At 44.4% G+C, this 13661-nt stretch overlaps 1 protein-coding gene across 1 annotated transcript in view; it reads left to right on the forward strand.

The window, feature by feature from the left end:
• The first annotated feature begins 1191 nt into the window (after nt 1-1191).
• Nucleotides 1192-13661, forward strand: part of LOC311136498 (poly [ADP-ribose] polymerase tankyrase-1-like) — a 117701-nt gene continuing 105231 nt past the window's right edge. The window contains exons 1-2 of the mRNA XM_084170645.1: nt 1192-1657; nt 2805-3029. Of these exons, the coding sequence (XP_084026771.1) occupies nt 1210-1657; nt 2805-3029 (673 nt within the window). The 5' untranslated portion in view covers nt 1192-1209. The remainder of the gene's footprint in view (nt 1658-2804; nt 3030-13661) is intronic.

A 13661-nucleotide genomic window follows, 5' to 3' on the forward strand; every position in this document is an offset into this window, starting at 1 on the left:
CAAGTCGGAGCTCGTTTTTTCCCGAGTTCCCAGTTGTCTTGAACTCCAATGTTGAATGGCCAATGTTGAATGTTTATCATTTTAGGTTTGGAAAAGAGACCCTTAATCCTAAACTTGGGACCACACAGCCACTCCACTGAATGGCAGGCTAGTGATTGCTTTGCAATGCTTGCAGTTAGCCACTGATTCCTTCCAAACCACTCATTTTTGAATTTGCTATTTCCAACTTGTTGTGTAATGTTTATGTCCAATGGCCGATACATTTTATCTATCATTTCTCTTAATTATTTATCTTCATATGACAAGGATTAAAAAGGATTTGCCAGTAGATTGTCGACTTGATTCATGATGATGACTGCTAGCTAAGATTTTGAAAGTATGATGTTGACATGATCAGTCCAATCAAAGCTACTTCTTGGATGGGCACTTCTAATGTAACTCTATGGCAGCACCCAAGGGGTTTGAATTTTTTAGCTCTACCCTTAGACTTGGCGGTGACTAGTGTCCCATGAGTGACAGAACACTGAACCAATCACGGCGCAACTAGAGAACATTACCAACACCTACACTCAGTATTTTCCGCTGGCTGCCCCACCACCACAGAAAGCACTGAGCTACGCTGAAACACCTGCATTTTGGAGCTGCCTTACTCAATAAAACAGAGAGACCATGTTTGTATGCAGCTTTATTAACTCAACGATATATATATATATTTTTTACATTGTTTGCAAACTGATATGTGACACGTATTAATGCCAAAATAACATGCAAAACAGGCAAGCTAAAAATGTGGGGCTCAAAACAGGTGCACCTTCCCTGAATGATGGGTCGCCACTGGCTATGGTAGCTGTTATGTCTCTCACACTAAACTGATATAGAGATCAGATCATGGAAGAGTTATAAAACCTCAGATTCTGCTGTGCATGAGTAGGAGTCTCACGCCGGTCCCCTGCCTAGTCTATTCAAATCAAATCGTATTGGTTTATTGGCTAGTCTATTTGGTTGAAAGAGCAAAATTAAACGTATCAATAACAAGCTTTTTATCAGAAATGTGGGATTACACACTAAAAAAATATTAAAACAAACAGTTTAAAAAAAATATTTTTTGGGTCCACTTTCACTGCTGACAATCGAAACCGGAAGTTACAGTCTCCACTTCCAGGAAGTTTAGCCAATATATTTATTGTTCCCAGTGGGACTATTGTAAAAATGGCGGCGTCTCGTCGCTCTACTCATCAGCAACAACAGAGCATAACCTCGCCACCTCGCAGTACTTCTCTTTCCCTCACTTCTCCGGGATCTCCTCCAGTTCCCGGTGGTGGAGTAATTTCGGCTCCAGCGGGTGCTGAACTAGACAGCGCCGGTGATCCATTGTTAACTCCGGCCTCCCCCGATATCCCCGCCCCGGCCCTGAGCAGTAGCACCAGCTCCACTAATGTTAGTACCACCGGGGGTGGCAGCAGCGCTGGCTCCAGTCCTGACTCGGGTAGCACTAGCCCCACGGGCGGCGACTGCGAGACAAGCGGGGCTTTCAGAGAGTTGTTTGAAGCCTGTCGCACTGGGGATGTATCGCGTGTGAAGAGGCTGGTGGATACGGTTAACGTGAATGCCAAGGACATGGCTGGGCGAAAATCCACTCCGCTGCACTTCGCTGCAGGTAACGACGGCGTTTAGGGACCCGTATTAGCATGTTATGCTCACTATGATGAGCTGGTTTGTTTTGCTAACTAGCAGCTAGCCAACTACGTCGATAAATAGCTAACTAACTAAAGTTTATTGGGCCAACGTTTGCTCGATATCTTGCTCACTCAGTTTGTTAACTAGGTAACTAACGTTGCCTAACAAACTTGGATAGTTAGTTCGCTAACGTTAGGCTAGATTGTCGAAAGGGCCGAGCCAGCTAGCCTACATTTTGACTCCCCATTCGGGTAGGGGGAGGGGTTGCTATTAGCCAGAAAGTTGCAAGCAAAAAGTACAGGCCCTGTCAGGCAGCCAGCGTGATTTGGAATTAATCTAAAAACAATTATAGTTAACTAACTAGCTAGTTGGCTTGGTAAGATATGTTTGTCTTAAACAAGGAACTTTCAACATGGCAGACAATAAACAAAAACGACAGAGGTAGTAGATGTGACACACACAACCAGTATGTCTTCTCATAATAAACAATAAAGGAAATATGTTAAACAATGATTGAAGGTTGTGTTTCACTGTATTAGTGACCCATTCGTGGCAGGATGTCTGTTATGGATGATAAACACACCTTCAGAGCGGGCCCTAGCCTTTTGGGGGCCCTAAGGAAGATTTTGGTTGGGGGGCTCTATTTCTTTTGCCATTTTTAAGCTAATTTCCTGCAGTTCTACACATTTTGAAATGACCTTTGCCATCTTAATATGATATCTGAGTGAGAATGACTAACTAAATCAATGTGGGCCCCCTGGAGGGCAGGGCCCTTGGGCACGTGCCCGGTCAGTATTCGGCCATGATTACTACAAGTTTAGATTGCTGGCTAGACTAACTACCAATCTAAAAATGTTTAGATGACATGGCTAATTGAGTGACTGCTTGACATAACAAGAGAGAAACTGCTGATGCACAACCACATTTAGAAATGTACCTGGTGTATCTGTTAGTGTTAATCGCAATAGTAAGTTGAGACCTCAACTGAGTTTCTAAAAAAATATACATGTATACAATTATTCTTATTTTTTGGTCAGGGGGCCACCTAAGTGACCGCTTATGAAGCTTTTGCCTGGAACTGGCCCAGCACACCTGATAATCTTTCCACCATTTCCTTTACTTTGTAGGATTTGGGAGGAAGGATGTTGTGGAGCACCTCCTTGAGACAGGGGCCGACGTTCACGCCCGTGATGATGGAGGTTTGATCCCTCTGCATAATGCCTGCTCCTTTGGCCACGCTGAGGTGGTCAGCCTGCTCCTCTGTCAGGGTGCTGACCCAAACGCCCGGGACAACTGGAACTACACACCGCTCCACGAGGCTGCCATCAAGGGCAAATTAGACGTGTGCATCGGTAAGAACCGTTTTTAAGCCAACATGCAACTTATATGCTTGCTTTGCATTTTGTGCCGACTTTACTAACTTTATTCCGTTTTCTGTAAGGCCTAGCTATCTTTGAATGCAAATCTAAGGTAAATGTGTCGTGGACGGCTCAATTACTAGCCTAATTGCTTTAGAAGTAGAAATTATATGGGGCCTCGTGTAGCTCAGTTGGTAGAGCATGGCACTTGCAACGCCAGGGTTGTGGGTTCGATTCCCACGGGGGGCCCAGTATACTGTATGCATTCACTAACTGTAAGTCGCTCTGGATAAGAGCGTCTGCTAAATGACTAAAATGTAAAAATATGAGATAATAAGAATGCTATGATCTGCTCTGTAGCTGAGTATTGCATCAAGACTTTCAACCAGGTTGTTTTGCCCTGAGACCAAAATCTCACCTCTAGTGATTTCATCAATGAGTCACAACCACTTAATGACATAATAGTATTTTCTGACCAGCCCATAACGATCTGGTCCTGACAGTCTCGCTGTCTCCAGGGAGAGAAACCAGACACCATTTGAAAAGAACATCAGGCCAGAACAGTTTCTCTGGGCACAAACTAAAGCCTCTTTGTCAGTTACTTAGGCCTATGTAATGACAATATACTTTATTTTCTCCCATTGCTGTAATGAAATAGTCCTTGCATTTTAGCATCTGTTTCTTTTAATTGTGTTCTACTACTATATTTGTTGGCTCTTGTGAATGCAGCTGGTTTCTAATTGCAGTCTCTGCTGTGAAATGAGCATTGTGGCACAGGGAAGCATACATTATTCTCTCTGGTGGGTAGTGATGGGGGAAAAAATCCTTTGTTACATATCGCAATATTATTTTTGTACTATATTATATTGATATTTGACTCCAAGTATGGGTTTGTAAAAAATTAAACGGTAGTGTTGGCTAGTGCTAGTCGGCTGTACCTCCGCCAAAACTCAGGTATTTTTCATCCTATAGCTTGTTCTTTATCTTTTTAAATAGAGAGCCAACATGTTTTCAGCACTTTATTTCCCAGACTGATCAAAATTCATCTCTTGTGTCTTTGCAGCAGTTTGTTTGGAACATCAAATCGCAATAAACTCGCAGTATTGAATCGCAATACATATAGCAGGGATCATCAACTAGATTCAGCCGCGGGCCGATTTTTTTTATTTTCTTGAGCGGATGATTTGTAGACTTTAAATTGAACGCAAGAAGCCCAAACATATATAATATTTGACTAAAACATAATCATTTCAAACCTTGCTTACATTTGTATACGATCACATATATCTCTCTATTATGCGTGGGTGTACTTTGGAACAGGTTTCCAAAATTAAAATCACTTGGTGCTGATTTGCTGGTGTTTTTAGTCTTATGTCCAACAATATGAATGTACTTATTTATTATTATTATATTTTTGCTCAGAAAACATGGGGGCCAAATAAAATCTGCCAGTTGGAGATCCCTGGCATGTAGAATCGTGAGAATCGCAGTACATATTGTATCAGCACCTAAGTATCGTGATAATATCATATTGTGAGGGCCCTGGCAATTCCCAGACCCACTGGTGGGTAATGAGCTGTATTATGTTGATGTGCAATACTCCGATCAAGACTTCCTATTCACTCTAATGGCTCTGCTGTCTTCCCAGACAATTATAATTTATTTGAAAACACTAGGGATGTGCATCTTTCCCTTTCAAGACGATTCGATACATGGGCTACGATACAGGAACGATACGCTTTAGTTTGAAACGGTTCGGTTTGATTTGAGAACGAATCGATGCAATTCGGTTCGATACGAGTCGATGCCCTTACATTAGTTGCATTAACACATTCATTTTCCATTCTAAATTAAAATCTGCTGCTGATGGATTTCATGAGCTGGGCCTCTATGAGCTGGCGCTGACTGTGTGTGTGTGTGTGTGTGTGTGTGTGTGTGTGTGTGTTTAAATTATGTATGTCTATGGTGTATGTACTATGTAGGCACCTGAGCTGAGCCATAAAGGAGATTAGGCATCTACCACTATCAGATTAGGGGGGCCAATGTAGCCTATGTTTTTTCTCCCCCCACTTTGGTTCTGAAATCACCATCACGCACTAATTAACTTGTCATTTTAGCAGATTAAGTGTTTGAGCTAGTAATGTATCAATATTTGTCATTTACAAATTAGCTATGACATAGCCAATTAATATATAGCACAACTTTGGATTTCACCCCCATCTCAAAATCGAATGGTTTTGACCTTATGGAAGTTTTTATGGAGTGATGATCTTTTCTCCTCCAGCTTTGGCTATGCAGTGCGCCTCACAAAAGTGGATTGCTGTCCTTGTTATGAAAGGAGGTACTTTACCCTGTATATGTAAAAATGTTTAAAACAAAACTATTGCTGATGGTGAACCTGAACAATCTAAATAAAATATATTGTAAGCCTTGTTCAGATGAGTTGTCTCCGGTAGCAAGCTTACTTTATTCCGGTAAAACATAATTTTAAACAGTGTATAGATAACAATAATAACCTAGCAAATTACAGTGCATTCGGAAAGTATTCAGACACCTTCCCCTTTTCCACATTTTGTTACGTTACAGCCGTATTCTAAAATTGAGGATATTTTTCTTTCTCCATCAATCTACAAAATCTCTCTGCAGTACTCCACCAATCAGATCTTTATGGTAGAGTGGCCAGACGGAAGCCACTCCTCAGTAAAAGGCACATGACAGCCTGCTTGAAGTCTGCCAAAAGGCACCTAAAGGACTCTCAGACCATGAGAAACAAGATTCTCTGGTCTGATGAAACCAAGATTGAACTCTTTGGCCTGAATGCCAAGAGTCACGTCTGGAGGAAACCTGGCACCATCCCTACGGTGAAGCATGGTGGTGGCAGCATCATGCTGTGGGATGTTTTTCAGCGGCAGGGACTGGGAGACTAGTCAGGATCGAAGGAAAGATGAACCGAGCAAAGTACAGAGAGATCCTTGATGAAAACATGCTCCAGAGTGCTCAGGACCTCAGAATGGGGTGATGGTTCACCTTCCAACAGGACAATGACACTAAGCACACAGCCAAGACAACGCAGGAGTGGCTTCGGGACAAGTCTCTGAATGTCCTTGAGTGGCCCAGCCAGAGCCTGGACTTGAACCTGATCGAACATCTCTGGAGAGACCTGAAAATTACGGTGCAGCGACGCTCCCCATCCAACCTGACCGGGCTTGAGAGGATCTGCAGAGAAGAATGGGAGAAACTCCCCAAATACAGGTGTGCCAAGCTTGTAGCATCATACTCACTGCAAAAAGGTTCTTCAACAAAGTACTGAGTGAAGGGTCTGAATACTTATGTAAATATGATATTCAGTTTATTTTTAATACATTTGCAAACATTTCTAAAAACCTGTGTTTGCTTTGCCATTATAGGGTATTGTGTGTATAGGTTGATGAGGGGGAAAAACAACAACAATTTAATCCATTTTAGAATAAAGCTGTAATGTAACAAAATGTGGAAAAAGTCAAGGGGTCTGAACACTTTCCGAATGCACTGTACATAGACATTGAACACTGGTCACTTTGATAATGTTTGCATACTATTTTACCCACTTTATATGTATATACTGTGTTCTAGTCATGGCTCATCCTATATAACAACTGTTGTACACACCTTTTCTATTCATATACTGTTCATACTGTCTATACACACCATTCTATACAGTGCCTTCAGAGAGTATTCATACACCTTGACTTATTCCACATTTTGTTGTGTTACAGCCTGAATTCAAAATGGATTCAATAGATTTTCTTTCTCACACATCTACACACAATACTCCATAATAACAAATTGAAAACATGTTTTTAAAATGTTTATGTATATACACTACCGTTCAAAAGTTTGGGGTCACTTAGACATTTTTTTGTCAATTTAAAATAACATCAAATTGATCAGAAATACAGTGTAGACATTGTTAATGTTGTAAATGGCAATTGTAGCTGGAAACGGCAGATTTTTAATGGAATATCTACATAGGCGTACAGAGGCCCTTTATCAGCAACCATCAGTCCTGTGTTACAATGGCACGTTGAGTTTGCTAATCCAAGTTTATAATTTTAAAAGGCTAATTGATCATTAGAAAACCCTTTTGCAATTATGTTAGCACAGCTGAAAACTGTTGTGCTGATTAAAGAAGCAATAAAACTGGCCTTCTTGAGACTAGTTGAGTATCTGGAGCATCAGCAATTGTGGGTTCGATTACAGGCTCAAAATGGCCAGAAACAAAGAACTTTCTTCTGAAACTCGTCAGTCTATTCTTGTTCTGAGAAATGAAGCCTATTCCATGCGAGATCCCGTACAACGCTGTGTACTACTCCCTTCACAGAACAGCGCAAACTGGCTCTAACCAGAATAGAAGGAGGAGTGGGAGGCCCCGGTGCACAACTGAGCAAGAGGACAAATACATTAGCGTGTCTAGTTTGAGAAACAGACGCCTCACAGGTCCTCAACTGGCAGCTTCATTAAATAGTACCCGCAAAACACCGGTCTCAACGTCAACAGTGAAGAGGCGACTCCGGGATGTTTCTCAAACTAGACACTAATGTATTTGTCCTCATGCTCAGTTGTGCACCGAGGCCTCCCACTCCTCTTTCTATTCTGGTTAGAGCCAGTTTGCGCTGTTCTGTGAAGGGAGTAGTACACAGCGTTGTACGAGATCTTCAGTTTCTTGGCAATTTCTCGCATGGAATAGCCTTCATTTCTCAGAACAAGAATAGACTGACGAGTTTCAGAAGAAAGTTATTTGTTTCTGGCCATTTTAAGCCTGTAATCGAACCCACAATTGCTGATGCTCCAGATACTCAACTAGCCTCAAGAAGGCCAGTTTTATTGCTGCTTTAATCAGCACAACAATTTTCAGCTGTGCTAACATAATTGCAAAAGGGTTTTCTAATGATCAATTAGCCTTTTAAAATGATAAACTTGGATTAGCAAACACAACGTGCCATTGGAACACAGGTGGTTACTGATAAATGGGCCTCTGTACGCCCATGTAGATATAAAAAATCTGCCGTTTCCAGCTACAATAGCCATTTACAACATTAACAATGTCTACACTGTATTTCTGATCAATTTGTTATTTTAATGGACAAAAAAATTGCTTTTCTTTCGAAAACAAGGACATTTCTAAGTGACCACAAACTTATGAACGGTAGTGTGTGTATGTGTATATTTATTTATTTATATATGTATACACACACACACACACACACACACACACACACACACACACACACACACACAACAGTTGGAAGTCGGAAGTTTACATACACTTAGGTTGGAGTCATTAAAACTTGTTTTTCAACCACTCCACAAATTTCTTGTTAACAAAGTATAGTTTTGTCAAGTCGGTTCGGACATCTACTTTGTGCATGACACAAGTAATTTTTCCAACAATTGTTTACAGACAGATTATTTCACTTATAATTCGCTGTATCACAATTCCAGTGGGTCAGAAGTTTACATACACTAAGTTGACTGTGCCTTTAAACAGCTTGGAAAATTCCTGAAAATGATGTCATGGCTTTAGAAGTTTCTGATAGGCTAATTGACATTTGAGTCAATTGGAGGTGTACCAGTGGATGTATTTCAAGGCCTACCTTCAAACTCAGTGCCTCTTTGCTGACATCATGGGAAAATCAAAAGAAATCAGCCAAGACTTCAGGAAATAAAATTGTAGGCTTGAAGGTACCATGTTCATCTGTACAAACAATAGTATGCAAGTATAAACACCATGGGACCACGCAGCCGTCATACCGCTCAGGAAGGAGACGCGTTCTGTCTCCTAGAGATGAACGTACTTTGGTGCGAAAGTGCAAATCAATCCCAGAACAACAACAAAGGACCTTGTGAAGATGCTGGAGGAAACAGGTACAAAAGTATCTATATCCACAGTGAAAAGAGTCCTATATCGACATAACCTGAAAGGCCGCTCAGCAAGGAAGAAGCAACTGCTCCAAAACCGCCATAAAAAAGCCAGACTACGGTTTGCAACTGCACATGGGGACAAAGATTGTACTTTTTGAAGAAATGTCCTCTGGTCTGATGAAACAAAAATATAACTGTTTGGCCACAATGACCATCGTTATGTTTGGAGGAAAAGGGGGGGCTTGCAAGCTGAAGAACACCATCTCAACCGTGAAGCACGGGGGTGGCAGCATCATGCTGTGGGGGTGCTTTGCTGCAGGAGGGACTGGTGCACTTCACAAAATAGATGGCATCATGAGGAAGGAAAATGATGTGGCTATATTGAAGTAACATCTCAAAACATCAGTCAGGAAGTTAAAGCTTGGTCGCAAATGGGTCTTCCAAATAGACAATGACCCCAAGCATACTTCCAAAGTTGTGGCAAAATGGCTTAAGGACAACAAAGTAAAGGTATTGGAGTGGCCATCACAGAGCCCTGACCTCAATCATATAGAAAATGTGTGGGCAGAACTGAAAAAGCGTGTGCGAGCAAGGAGGCCTACAAACCTGACTCCGTTACACCAGCTCTGTCAGGAGGAATGGGCCAAAATTCACCCAACTTATTGTGGGAAGCTTGTGGAAGGCTACCCAAAACGTTTCACCCAAGTTAAACAATTTAAAGGCAATGCTACCAAAAACTAATTGAGAGTATGTAAACTTCTGACCCACTGGGAATGTGATGAAAGAAATAAAAGCTGAGATATCATTCTCTCTACTATTATTCTGACATTTCACATTCTTAAAATAAAGTGGTGATCCTAACTGGCCTAAAACAGGGATTTTTTACTGGGATTAAATGTCAGGAATTGTGAAAAACTGAATTTAAATGTATTTGGCTAAAGTGTATGTAATCTTCTGACTTCAACTGTGTGTGTGTGTGTGTGTGTGTGTGTGTGTGTGTATATATATATATATATATATATATATATATATATATATATATATATATATATATATATATATATATATATATATATATATATATATATGTATATATGCGCAACAATTTCAACAATTTTATTGAGTTACAGTTCATATAAGGAAATCAGTCAATTGAAATAAATTCATTAGGCCCTAATCTATGGATTTCACATGACTGGGCAGGGGTGCAGCCATGGGTGGGCATGGGAGGTCATAGGCCCACCCGCTCGGGAGCCAGGCCCAGCCAATCAGAATTAGTTTTTCCCCACAAAAGGGCTTTATTAGACCGAAATACTACTCAGTTTAATCAGCTGTCCGGGTGGCTGGTCTCAGACGATCCCGCAGGTGAAGAAGCCGGATGTGGAGGTCCTGGGCTGCCTCCAAAACGATGTTGGAGGCGGCTTATGGTAGAGAAATTAACTTTAAATTCTCTGGCAACCGCTCTGGTGGACGGTCCTGCAGTCAGCATGCCAACTGCACGCTCCTTCAAAACTATTGACATCTGTGGCATTGTGTTGTGTGACAAAACTGCACATTTTAGAGTAGCATTTTATTGTCCACAGCACAAGGTGCACCTGTGTAGTAATCATGTTTAATCCGCTTCTTGATATGCCACACCTGTCAGGTGGATGGATTATCTTGGCAAAGGAGAAATGCTCACTATATGGGATGTAAACAAATTATATTGTTATTCCGTATATATTCCGGACTCTGACATTGCTCGTTCTGATATTTCTTAATTTCGTTCTTGTTACTTTTGGACTATGTGCTTATTGATTTCTAGGTAATATTACTACACTATTGAAGCTAGAAACACCTGCGGTAACATCTGCAAATCTGTGTATGCGACCAATAAACTTTGATTTGCTCTCTCTGCTCTGCCTCCAGCTAACAGAGCAGTGTCTGAGGGCTTCCCTGCATATTAATCTCTGTTACAGGACTGAGACTGCTGATGTAGTCCAGCATAGATCTATTTTTACAGAGGGCTCCTTTCATTGGATTTTAATTTGCTCTCTCTTTCTTCCTCAAAGGCTTTCTCTTTCTCAGTGTCTCCCTCCTCCTTTAGTTACCAGTCTAATAGGACAGGAGAGGATGTGGAGGAGAATGTGATTTGGTGCATAGCTAAATCAAATTTGTGTTGAGGAATGAGTGAGTAACGTCACCAATGTGGAAGGAGAGGGAGGCAGACAGACATGGGCTGCCATTTATCCAAGTGATCATCTGAGGGGCGATGTTTTAGAAAAGCTGCTGCCACTCTGCTCGCTTCAGTGAATAAGTATGATGACAAATGGCTCTGAAAGCTAGCACCCACACACTGTTACGCTGTGTAGAATATTTTATTTATTTGATTTAGATTGAGTAGGAGTTGTTTTCAACCTAACCTTTTATGTAGTTCTCTCCCTACCTCCCCCAATTTACTCTTTCTTTCTCTTGCGCTCTGCCTCTCTCTTGCGCTCTGCCTCTCTCTTGCGCTCTGCCTCTCTCTGGCTCTCTGGCTCTCTGCCTCTCTCTGGCTCTCTGCCTCTCTCAGGCTCTCTGCCTCTCTCTGCCGCTCTGCCTCTCTCTGGCTCTCGCTTTCTCTCTTGCTCTCTGCCTCTCTCTTGCTCTCTGCCTCTCTCATGCTCTCTGCCTCTCTCTGGCTTTCTGCCTCTCTCTTGTGCTCTGCCTCTCTCTTGTGCTCTGCCTCTCTCTGCCTCTCTCTGGCGCTCTGCCTCTCTCTTGCGCTCTACCTCTCTCTTGCTCTCTGCCGCTCTCTGCCTCTCTCTGGCGCTCTGCCTCTCTCTGCCTCTCTCTGGCGCTCTGCCTCTCTCTGGCTCTCTGCCTCTCTCTTGCGCTCTGCCTCTCTCTTGCGCTCTACCTCTCTCTTGCTCTCTGCCGCTCGCTCTTGCTCTCTGCCTCTATCTGGCTCTCTGCCTCTCTCTGCCTCTCTCTTGCGCTCTGCCTCTCTCTGGCTCTCTCTGGCTCTCTCTGGCTCTCTGCCGCTCTCTGGCTCTCTGCCTCTCCCTTGCTCTCTGCCTCTCTGCCTCTCTCTGGCTCTCTTGTGCTCTGCCTCTCTCTTGCGCTCTACCTCTCTCTTGCTCTCTGCCGCTCTCTGCCTCTCTCTGGCGCTCTGCCTCTCTCTGGCGCTCTGCCTCTCTCTGGCGCTCTGCCTCTCTCTTGCGCTATGCCTCTCTCTTGCGCTCTACCTCTCTTGCTCTCTGCCTCTCTTGCTCTCTGCCTCTCTCTTGCGCTCTGCCTCTCTCTGGCTCTCTGCCTCTCTCTGGCTCTCTGCCTCTCTCTTGCTCTCTGCCTCTCTCTGGCTCTCTGCCTCTCTCTGGCTCTCTCTGCCTGTCTGCCGCTCTCTGCCTCTCGCTGGCTCTCTCTTTCTCTCTGGCTCTCTCTTGCTCTCTGCCTCTCTCTTGCGCTCTGCCTCTCTTTTGCGCTCTACCTCTCTCTTGCTCTCTGCCTCTCTACCTCTCTCTGGCTCTCTGCCTCTCTCTTGCGCTCTGCCTCTCTCTTGCTCTCTGCCGCTCTCTGCCTCTCTCTGCCTCTCTCTGGCGCTCTGCCTCTCTCTTGCTCTCTGCCTCTCTTGCTCTCTGCCTCTCTCTTGCTCTCTGCCTCTCTCTTGCTCTCTGCCTCTCTCTTGCTCTCTGCCTCTCTCTTGCTCTCTGCCTCTCTCTTGCGCTCTGCCTCGCTCTGCCTCTCTCTGGCGCTCTGCCTCTCTCTTGCTCTCTGCCTCTCTCTTGCTCTCTGCCTCTCTCTTGCGCTCTGCCTCGCTCTGCCTCTCTCTGGCTCTCTGCCTCTCTCTGGCTCTCTGCCGCTCTCTGCCTCTCTCTGCCTCTCTACCTCTCTCTGGCTCTCTGCCTCTCTCTGGCTCTCTGCCTCTCTCTTGCTCTCTGCCTCTATCTTGCTCTCTGCCTCTCTCTGCCTCTCTACCTCTCTCTGGCTCTCTGCCTCTCTCTTGTGCTCTGCCTCTCTGCCTCTCTCTTGCGCTCTGCCTCTCTCTGGCGCTCTGCCTCTCTCTTGCGCTCTGCCTCTCTCTGGCTCTCTGCCTCTCTCTTGCGCTCTGCCTCTCTCTTGCGCTCTTCCTCTCTCTTGCTCTCTGCCGCTCTCTGCCTTTCTCTGGCTCTCTGCCTCTCTCTGGCGCTCTGCCTCTCTCTTGCGCTCTGCCTCTCTCTTGCGCTCTGCCTCTCTCTTGCGCTCTGCCTCTCTCTGCCTCTCTCTGGCGCTCTGCCTCTCTCTGGCTCTCTGCCTCTCTCTGGCGCTCTGCCTCTCTCTTGCTCTCTGCCGCTCTCTCTTGCTCTCTGCCTCTATCTGGCTCTCTGCCTCTCTCTGACTCTCTCTGGCTCTCTGCCTCTCTCTGGCTCTCTGCCTCTCTCTGCCTCTCTCTGGCTCTCTGCCTCTATCTGGCTCTCTGCCTCTCTCTGCCTCTCTCTGGCGCTCTCTGCCTCTCTCTGGCTCTCTGGCTCTCTGCCTCTCTCTGGCTCTCTGCCTCTCTCTTGCTCTCTGCCTCTCTCTGGCTCTCTGCCTCTCTCTGGCTCTCTCTGCCTGTCTGCCGCTCTCTGCCTCTCTCTCGCTCTCTTGCTCTCTGCCTCTCTCTGCCTCTCTCTGGCTCTCTGCCTCTCTCTGGCTCTCTGCCTGTCTCTGCCTCTCTCTGGCTTTCTGCCGCTCTCTGGCTCTCTGCCTCTCGCTTGCTCTCTGCCTCTCTCTTGCTCTCTGCCTCTC

Source organism: Coregonus lavaretus, assembly GCF_964263955.1.
Source record: "Coregonus lavaretus genome assembly, chromosome: 10".
Classification (NCBI taxonomy): Eukaryota; Metazoa; Chordata; class Actinopteri; order Salmoniformes; family Salmonidae; genus Coregonus; species Coregonus lavaretus.